The 11,212-nt window shown below is 37.4% G+C and overlaps 1 protein-coding gene across 7 annotated transcripts in view; it reads right to left on the bottom strand.

Annotated features, from left to right (window-relative positions):
- Window positions 1-3,109: 3,109 nt before the first annotated feature.
- unkl (unk like zinc finger) overlaps window positions 3,110-11,212 on the bottom strand; it is a 77,046-nt gene continuing 68,943 nt past the window's right edge. For all 7 annotated transcript variants that reach the window (XM_078417762.1, XM_078417761.1, XM_078417763.1 and 4 more), the window contains one exon: window positions 3,110-10,809. In XM_078417762.1, coding sequence (XP_078273888.1) covers window positions 10,654-10,809 — 156 coding nt within the window. In that variant the 3' untranslated portion in view covers window positions 3,110-10,653. The remainder of the gene's footprint in view (window positions 10,810-11,212) is intronic.

Genomic DNA, 11,212 nt, shown 5'->3' with positions numbered 1-11,212 from the left:
AAAAGCGAAGTGCAAAGAAGTGAACTTTCAAAGCAGAAACTGCAGATGATGGGAATCCGAAATTAAAAAGACAGGAAACGTGAGGAGATGCTCAGCGCGGGAGGTAGCAGCGTGGAGACGGGTCAGAGAGAGAGAGATAACGTTTCAGGTCGCTAGCCCTGCATCATCATGGTTAAACATTGATGGGCTATCCTATCCAGCTTCATGAAATTAAAATCGAGTTTGAAACGGAATTGGATTTAAAAAATCAATATTACTGGAGTAATAAAGTGTGAGGGAGGCGTCTAGATTACCATCGGTAGCTGTGTCTGAGCCATTATAAACCACAGCCGGTCACAACGTGCTTTGGAGGGAGTGGACGTTACGTTCTCAAAGTGAATCAAAACCAGCTGTCCTGTTTGTTGTACCCCGTGTCGGTCCCTGTGGGTAGGTACACGTGGAAGGAAAGCTACTGCACAGGTTACAAACGTGCAACTCGTACCTCTTCCATCCCCAACCGATTGCAGGACTTCTGTTGGCCATACAATGCTGTTGCTCAGTCAGAAACAGCGATCAGCATCGCAGCGTTGAAACCCCCCCCACACAGCCAGACATAACTGGCGACCTAAAGGCCGGGAACCCGCGCAGGAAGAACCACACTCCCTCTACTCTCTCTACTCACTCACTCACACTCACTCACTCACTCCCTCCACCCCCCACCCCCATATACGCAGTTGTGCTGCAGCCTGCTGTGAATGACTGCCTGCCCCAGCCATAAATAAAGCACATCCTATCTCCAGCACAATCGTCGAATTGGACTGACAGGATGTGGCTCAGAAGGCTTCCCTTTGAACAACAATCTAATGATGGGGTAATCTGGACCAAACTATTTTCAGTTGTAAATTCCTTACTTTTTGGCTCAAAAAAATCACGGGATCATTTGTGAGAATTTGCTGTGTGCGATTTGGACGTTGCATTTCTTGCGAGTGTCTGCATTAACAAAAAGTAATTCACAAGCTGCAGTTTTAGGGAATATCCCAAGGTGGCATTACATAGATAGACACAAAATGCTGGAGGCATCTCAGGAGAGAAAGAATAGGTAACGTTTCGGGTCGAGACCCTTCACATCAGAGATGCACATTTGTTCTAGCGGAAACAAGCTAAATAAACTTAAGTACACAACCACTCTGTCTTCCCTACGTCTATTTTTTTTTTTTTTTGCGGTACTCTCAATCGCAAGTTGAGCAAACTTTTTATCACCTTGAAGGTTGGCGACATCATCGGTGCATCTCAGCGTTCGTCTCCGTCCCGTGTTAGCGATCGGCCACTGTTCCAGTCGTTTAAGCCAGTACACTTTCGCTCAAAATGAAGATGACACTAAAATGTATGGCACGTTTGACAGTGAAGATTGTTGTCAAGAATTATAGCGAGTTCTTGAGCGGGGTAAGTGGGCTAAAGAATGGCAAATGGCGTTTAATTCCGTTAAGTGAGGAGTGTTGCATTTTAGTAAATCGAACCAGGGCAATTGTCGAGCCTCTGCGAATGTTGTAAAGGTGAGGGATTTAGGATTTAAGGTGCATAATTCCCTGAGTGACATCGCACGTAGATTAGAGTGGCGAAGGCAGCTTTTGAAATAGTTTAAATTGTACAAGATGCTGGAACTTGGTGTTCAGTTTTAGCCAACTGTAGAAGTGCATAAAAATGATGAGGGGCAGAGATAAGGAGAATGCAGTCTTTTCACCCCAGGGTAGGGAAAATTAAGAACTAAAGGGCCAGTCTTACCCAGAATATCACCTATCCATGTTCTCCAGCAATGCTGCCTGATCCACCAAGTTACTCCAGCACTTTGTGGCCATTTGCACCAACCAGAATTTTGCAGTTTGTTGTTTGAATGAATACATTATTGTCACAAGTCATAGTGAAATTCTGTGTTTTCCCTACCCAAGGTATGCTACCAGAAGGCATATTAGGTGAGAGGGGAAAATTTTAATAGGAATGTGAGGGGCATCTATCCACAAGGTAGTTGGTATATGGAACGAACTGCCATCGAAATTAGTTGAGGCAGGTACAATAATGTATATTGAAAGGTAATTTGGACAAGTAGCTGGATAGGAAAGGGTTAGAAGGATATGGGCCAAATGAACCAAGCTATGACAGGGATAACGGTGAGCATGTACCAGAACTGAAGGGCCTGTTTCCATGCTGTAGGATTGGCATAAAAAAACATTTTTATAGGATGTTAGAGAATGTTCAAAGATTCGCTCTTGTACCATTGCATCTACTTGCTTCATGGAACAAAGCCAGTATGGTGTGCTACTGCCAAATGAATGGTTTCTACTGCATAGGAGAATTAACCACTGATGCGATCTTAATCTGCAACTCCAGATTGAAGATCTACCAGGGGTTAAAAACACCCAACCATTTTTATGCTTATTTTAGCATCTCAACCCCACAGTGCAGAACATGGCGCTACCAACATTAATGTGACATTGAAAGAAACCCCCAACTATTTATCTAACCTTCCTTTGGAAACTGCTGGCACCTCTAATCTGGTTTAAAATATCCAAAATGACAGCAAGTGCAATTATACCAGTCCCCCAGATTAGTTCTGTCTACAGCTAGCCTCAGTTTGCTGAGGACCACAATGAAAGGGGTTTGTTTATTGGATACACCAAGGTGATTACATGTCAAGTTCTAAGTGCATAGAACTGCACAATTCTTCATAGAGGTTTCATACTTGCAGTCCCCTCAAATTGAGGAATTGGATTCAAAGGAAACTTGTAAAGGTCATTCCCTCCCCCTCAGAATAGAATTGATGTATCAGAATAGCCAACCAAACTTATTTTGTCTTTAACCATACCAGATCACTTAAATGTTTTAACTAAGTTTGGCTCTGTATTAGGGAATAGAGGGGATAAGGTACTCAACGACCCACTCACTGGACTTTAAAAAAAAAAAGCAGCCAAGTGAACCCCAAATTTCAGCGCAGAACACAGGCAGTTGGACAAAACGAGTGAAACAGGATGAAGTCGTACGGAATATATTTCTTGTTTAAAAGTCTTAAGAATAAAAGGAGTCGAGAAGACAAGATAAGAGCAATTTGAGGATCAAAAATTATTTTAATTCCCATATTGATAATAAAAATAATTCCATGAATTCTGTAAACCACTGCATAAATGCTATAGTGTAAAAATCTTAACAAGTGTTAACAATTTAAACAATGAACTAGAGTAAAATGATTATGCATTTATAAATACCTTCTATAAGAACATTCCATTCAGATAACCATTGTTTGTGCACAATCACCTAGACTGCATACAACAGGCTTCCATAAATTAATACACAAAATGAAAAAAAATCCCATAATATTCAATTAAGGTCTTGCTTTGACCACAAAAAAATTAATATACCAAGACAATATTTCAGTAATATTTAGACACTAGTTAAGATATGAGCTATTCCACATCAATACATAAATCACAGAGTCAGGGATATGTTACTAATGCAATACATTTTTGCCAGTAATGTCACTGAATTCTTGCACCTTACGATTTTCTCAAATGTCAAAATTCCAGAACACGATGGCTGAATTAATTATTTGTACAGATACAAAGTAACTATTCACTGGTTTAGCTGTATGCTACCCGTGTAAAGAAGTTCGAGACTGGTCAGTCTTGTATGCCCTCTTGATTTAAACAAAAATGCTGCAAGAGACGTACACAATTATTTATGATTGGGGTAAAAATGGAAGGGGCTAATTGGGTATTTCATTTTCTATTAAGTGGTGATGTGCACAAAAACTAGCACAACTACCCACTTGCTGGATTTTTTTTCTAACAGCCCATCATGCCTGTTACCCATGGCATATTATTCCCATTCAAAGAGCTTACAAAATAAACAGATCTAAAAATGCAGCTTGACTGCTACAGAATGGTTTACAGATTGTTCCTTATACCCTGAGAAAATGAGTTTCCCCCCTCCCATTTCATTGCTCTTCCCAGGCTGAGGAACTTGCATATAAAGATTCTGAAAGTGTGTTCACATAGAAACTAATCCCATTCAGAAATTAAAAAATTGCAGTAAAATTATGATCTTAAGACTGAAATCACTTTTACTCCATTCATTTACTTCAATGGAATTACTACTGTCAGGTCCAAGATGGTTAGACTCTTTCATTAGCCATTTCATCACATCTGTCATATGACAATTATGGGCTAACATACCAAATCCAATTTGTTTCAATGAAAAATTCTGGCAGATAAAAATTAAAAATACCAAGGTAAAGTAATACAACATTAAAATGTTCACTATTTATTATTGATTCACTATTCTTGCCCATAATAATTTCTTTTTGTATAAATCAAAGCCGAGCACATTAAAATTTATATTCTTCATTAGATATAACAATTTAACTCACTTTACAAACCCTGCAGAAAATAGTTATTACTGCAACAGCCACAGAATTAGCAGCAAGTTATTTCTGTACTGTAATAAGTGAGCCTTAAAACACAATTACTGAGGAGCAACAAAGCATATCACTCATAGGGAGGATACAAGCATATTCACATACTGAATTGCAGCACTTCTGCTGGGGGCTGACAGGGAAGTCTGGGAGCACAGCTAATGAATTCGACAAAGGATGTAATCAATGTGAAGGATCTACACTAATCTCATCCTCTTCGTTAACAGAGAATTAACCAGTAGCAAAAGGTCCAGGTACAAAGAGGAAAGAGAAGTATCAAATAAAGGCAATGGCATGGAATATAATTGGGAATTAACTTTACTCTTCCCGTCTCAATAAAATCAAATTAGCCCGCTTGAAGCAATACAACTGGTAAATCACATCAACCATCCGAGATCCCACTGAACTATATATAATTGTAGATTGTTACAATTTTAAAACAATTGTAAAATAGTTGGTATTTCAGCCCATCATGATTGTGGTGATTGTAAAGGGTGACCTCACCTAACCCTACCTTTTAAGCATTTGGTATATATCCTTGCACTTCATAACTCTTGAAATATGTCATGCTGGTGGAGAATGCTAATTCATTTTGGAAACATTGCACACTAGAGTTAACCATTTTATGGGGAAATAGTTTGTATACCAACACACATTCAGTGACTTCACATGCCTGGGACAGATTAATTTCAACCGTTGTACAACAAATGACAAGCTACTCACTATGGGAATTTCAGCAATTCGTTCGTTACCACACTGCATGCAACTGTTCCAGCTTCCTGGTCTTGAATGACCAAACCTAAAATTCTACTTAAGTCCATTCAATATGGAGGGCAGCAGACGTTTAGATATTTTTAATTAAAAATATTGTTGTGACATTGTTGGGCCAATTTTTTAAAATATTGTTTTCTTGGGGATGGGGGCATCTTAATTCGGCATTAAATGGTTGAGTGGCTCTTAAGGCAGTTTTGGCACTAAGTTTCTCTCTAAATACTCTTTGTTGATCATTTACACTTCCCTATCAATTTGGCACCATTAATGCAAACCATTTATTGCATGGGTTATTTCTGTGCATACTTCACATTTAACATCTAGCATAGAGTGTGCAGGCAAGAGAAAATTTACATTTAGTACGTACAATTACGTTTCACTATCAACAAGGAGCTAAGAAAAAGACTTGAACACTAGTTCACTGTATTATTTGGGATTATTTGTGTTCCAAAGTGTCATGTTTCTGATTAAATGTTCTGCAACCGTAACTTTGGATTTCCAATTTTGCTTTAATGGTAAGTAATTGGGTTCTCACTTACACAGAAGTTACAATAGTGCTAAGTAGTGGGGTTGCCAATAGGGCAAGTGGTCAGCTGGTGTTGTGAGGCAGTAGTTTATACTCTTTCACAGTCCTGGATCACTTGACATCTCCCAAACCATTTCATATTGTTGTAATGGAGCTGTCTAGGTCCCTGCCTCAATTTAGTCCCTTTCTTGCAGAGAATTAATGGGGGCGAAACAATGGACGAATGGGCACTTTTAGGACCAACACCTTCACACTATTTTGTTTCTGCTGAATACATCCCCTTTGATTCGATCTACTTGTAAAGTATTTTGTCATTTGTGGCTTCGACAGGGATTAGGAAGAAAGAAACCGATATAGAGATGAATTCTGCTTGGTTGATCCCCTGTGCTCTGTAGATTTAGAATGTGATTAAACTGTTAATTGCTGCAGTAATGTACGAGCTTTGGTACAAATCTGACATGGATGCAAAGAACAGAAAATGCAAAGTTAGATTTTACATCTATGGCTGGTCGGACAAGAATTCAACTAGAACAGTGACCACTATCTCATGAAAATGTGTGCAGAATCTGGGTGGTAGTGCAAGTCCGTCCGGGCTGTTGACATAACTTTGAAACATAGGTTTGCAAAACATGCCACTTTAGGAATTTTAAGCAAATCGATTGGGCTTTATGCATAACATTGTCATCTGTTGCAAAATTGACCTACAAGATTGAAGTGACAGAGTGGGAAAACAATAAAACCAAGTAGTCTGGCATTCCGGTTATCTTTACTGAAGTCTTTGGCAAAGGCAGCTAATGGATGTATTTTGAGAAGGCCATTAAGAAATTGGCATCTCAATTTTAGACTTAATTGATAATCTTATTCTAACGTGACATTAATTCTTAATACTGATTTATATTAGCTCTCATTTTGCCTGTTACACTGTTTCCTTCCACTTACTAGATGCTGGCCGAATTGTTAGGTCTGAGAAAAGGGAGCGAATTCAAATATGCAATGGACACTACGCATCAATGATGGATATCCAGCCCACAAAGTGAAAATAAATGGGGTTTGTTTTTCAAAATTATTGTTTTCCCATCGCAATGATGGCAGAGTACAGTTCATGCAGTAATGAACGAGTTTAGTTACATAGTTCCTCATGAATGCCAACAGTAGTGCACAAGCATTAATATGTAATAGGCTTAACCATTAACATGTATCAATACAAAAAAACGACAAAATTCTTATAAGCAATTTAATTAAGCATTGATGCATATGGCCACTATTTCTTTTGGAAAAAAAAATACCAAGCAAAATTTTTCTTCACAATAATCTTGAATAGATGAAAGTAAACGGCAAATTATGAACTGCTTCTGTGGTTGCTATATTTCCCCCAATACAACTTGTATTCGCAGGACTCCACACAATCTACATTCTTTTTAAAGAAATGTTAGCAGTCTGTGAACAAAGAGCATTTCATGTAATAAGCTTCATTTTTATACAAAATGTGGAATCTTTTTTCCCTTATTGAGAACACAATACAGAATTAAAATTTCTAATTTTGGTCACTGTTTCAGCAATTCTGCCTAGAACGAGCTACCGTTTAGTATATACATGTTAAAACTACAGATAATAAATTGCTATACAGAAAGGTTCTTTGGCAAAGACTACGTGTGATCCAGAAATCCATTATAACACTTCACCAAAGTGCCAAGTGCTTGTTTGGTTTGTGCACATAGCCCAGCAATAGCCAATACATGTCTTCTAGAGCTTGTCGAGGGGTTGAGGTTTTGGTAAATGGAGATTTTAAATAAATTTCACATGCTAAATTTGTATTGCCTGAGATGCATTTCTCATTAGTTGTAACGTTAACATTGATGTGCATACAAAATTTGTTCAGGGATGGAAATTCAAACCCGAGTTAAATGACACGATGAAAACAATCTCCAAATCTACTGTGTGCCAGAGCACAATTTGCTCGGTTTACTGCAAACTTACAAATACATTGAAGGGTTAATGGCAGTGTGTTTCATGTGCTATGAAGTTGGTCTTGAACAAAGTACTATACAGAGTTAGGTCACTGGACTATCAACAATATACCCACCCTTTGAAGAGAATCCTAAACTTAAGTCTAAAAAGGAACATTTAATTAATTAAGATAGACACAAAGTGTTGGAGTAACTCAGCGGGTCAGGCAGCATCTCTGGAGAAAAAGAATGGGTGACGTTTTGGGTCGGAGCCCTTCTTCAGAATGAGACTAGGGGGTGGGGTGATGAAGAACTAGAAGTGAGAAAAGACCAGAACTAATCAGTCGGCCACAAATGACCTCAAGCAGGGTGGTGCCTGGTAGGCCAATGGTGGCCAGGGAAGGCGTGATCTCAAGAGAGATACAATATGGTGAATTGGAACTGGTTAAACAACTAGGGCGGAGGAAGGGGGAAAGGGGGAGTGAAGGTAGAAGTTACTTAAAATGAGAGAATTCAACTTTCATATCACTGGCTTGTAAGCTACACAAGCGAAATTCGCTTGAGTAGCCGAAAACCCAGAGGTACGAACACTGAATTCTCTAATCAGTTCCAGTCTGAAGAATTGAATTGAATAAGTTTATTGGCTAAGTATGTACACATACATGGAATGGGCCTTGGTGCTCTGCTCAGAAGGGCACCAATCCGAAACGTCACCCATCCTTTTTCTCCAGATATGCTGCTTGACCAGCTGAGTTACTCCAGCACTTTGTGTCTATCTTTGATATAAACCAGCATCTTCAGTTCTTTGTTTTACATTTAAATAATTAATTCTGACTGCTTAAGGTTTTTTTTCCTTGCATATGTTAATTCAATATTCAAAATACAATTGATATTCATAGAAATGAAAGATTTTCACATAAAGCCATAGTTATATAATAGACAAATGAGAATTAAAGTTAGGTTGATTACATGTTACTGTTAACATTATTAAAAATTGGGGTCAGCTCCTGCCTTAGTTCGAATTTCTTTTAAGCCAGGAAGCTGATCTGGTGCAAGTTTAAATACGATTGGTAGTGACATTAGTTTTCAAGACTATAACCATTAGCTTCTACTCAGAACTGGACCTTATCGTTTTTTTTATGGCACTCCCTAGGTTATGTCGTAAGGATATTCCAGCAAGGACCAGGGCTTCTCTCCATTTGCACGTGGTGCTTAGCAATACTCATGTCCCAATGCAAATTAGATTAAAAAATACAGAGATCTGTACACAATTCATTAATGATGGCATTTCATGATCCATTCACTTAACTACACTAGTTTCTCTGAACATCACTGATCAGCATTTCAACACTTTGTTGGCAATATTATCAATGGACTTCTAATACAGAATGACAAGAAGTGAAGACAAATAATTTAAATCAACACAGTAATAGGTCAGTTATTTCATTCTTATTTATAACTTGTACATACAATGCTGTTCAATTAAGTGACAAATGTAAAGGAGAGCACATGTCTTAGCCCTCCAGTAACAAGTATACTCAAAAATCACAGAACAAGAAGTGGTGGAAATTTCAAAACATCCACTATCAGTATGGTTTCATCCTGAATTTTATGCACCTTACCTCTTTTCAGTTAAGAGAAAGCTGGTCTGTGGTTTCGCATTAATTATATATTTAAATATAAATGTATGTGTGTGTGTGTGTATATATATATATATATATATATATATATATATATATATATATATATAATCAGTGCAAAGATCTCACATCAAAGTACCTTTGCCTGTCTGACAAAAGTTGTCATTGCAATTTAGATTTAGGCAAGGCAGAAGGCACTTGGTAACAGTGGCCAGAAATTAGATAATCATTTAAAATACTTACAAGGCTAGGAGTTGCACCAACAGAGAAGAAAAGAAACAACTCATTAAAAACTTTCATGATGCTAGCTACAAAACCTCCAACCACAAGCTGGTCAATACAGCTCACTTTGGAGGAAAAAAAAGACTGGTTCATTTTATTATATAAAATAGCAAACGTCTCTTCAGACTATTTGTTTGCTTAGTTTAGCATATGTGCCTGTATGAAATTGCTGCTGGTTATCCTTTTAAGCATTAAAATTTTGCATTTAATTTATAAATTGAAAAATGTAAAAATCCTAGCAAGTTGCACAATACTAATATTTATAATTGTACTTAATTAGAATAGGAAATCTAACAATGTTCACTTTACTATGATTTAACAGTAAGAATTGGAATACCAAATATCTATTAATAGGTTTCACAATACACATACAAAGTTTTATATCATCACATATTCTGAAAAAAACTACAAAGCAGCTTGAAAGCAATTTATTATAACCTCTAAACGAAAAGAAAAAAACCAGGTTAACAAAGTGCTTTACAGGAAATTAAACCTCTTCACATAACCTAGTCTTTTTTTTCTTTTAAAATTTTATATGTAAAATACTAGAACATAAAAATGCTAAAGCTGCAGTGCTGTGCATGCAGTATTCATTGGAAATACACAGCAAGTCGATCCTACGCTAGAACTTGATATCTGAAGTGCCTAGAGTTTACTTCAATTTTTCTTTCTGAATACATGCGGTAAGGGTCCAGTTGTAAACTCAGAAGTGATGGAAATGCAGCAACAGTCTAAAAAGCACGTCAGTCGGACTAAAGCAAACTGTATAGCTAAACGTGCTCAAGAAAAGACCAAAGGAGTTACTGTGAATAACTGGTTTACCAAGATGCATATTGCAAGTTTTCCCAGGGAAAAGAGAAGAGCTTATATGTATTAAAATAATTAGTAAATAAATACAGAAACAAATGCTGTATTTTGTAGGGTAGGATGTACTCACTGCGTAATTTTAAATATTTCCAATATGAAGGGGGGCACTACAGCTTTGATTTGTTAGAATAGTGTAGTCGTTCTTCAAAAGGCTAGTTCCATGTACCTAGAATATATTCATCACCAGTTCATTACTTTAGTTTTACAATAGGGACATTCAATTTTGTTAGGTGCACAGTGCTCACAGAGGACATAATGCTGGCAAGGCTGGAGTAATATAGAACGGTCACGTTCCTGGCATACAATGCATTTCTTCGACTGGAGCTGATATATTACCTGTATTGAATGAAAAATAAATTGTGATTTGAATATAGCAATTTCTTTACCAAGCTTATAACATTCTACATGGTTTTTTTTAAGCTTGTAAAAATTAGATTAAAACTTTTGTTCACCATGCATTTAAGATGCAATAAATATTCTGGTTCATTACAAGCTCAATATCTATTAATCCCATCCCCTCAACTTCCAGCAAGATATCACAGTCCTACTATTCAAGGAAACTGATGGCCTGAAGGTCTGGTCAAATAACATGTCTGATTTTCAGTTTATGGTACCCAAAATAAAATGCTTCATTGTTCAGGTTCCACTTTCTGAGCACAAGGGAAGAGATGAGTAACAAATTATAAGGTCTAAAGCCGGATACTATTATTGTCCTACTCCACACAGGTTGCTAACTTTC

Source organism: Rhinoraja longicauda, chromosome 21, assembly GCF_053455715.1.
Source record: "Rhinoraja longicauda isolate Sanriku21f chromosome 21, sRhiLon1.1, whole genome shotgun sequence".
In the NCBI taxonomy this organism is placed as follows: domain Eukaryota; kingdom Metazoa; phylum Chordata; class Chondrichthyes; order Rajiformes; family Arhynchobatidae; genus Rhinoraja; species Rhinoraja longicauda.
Note: the sequence above shows the minus strand (reverse complement) of the source record. Positions and strands in the feature narration are given on the sequence as shown.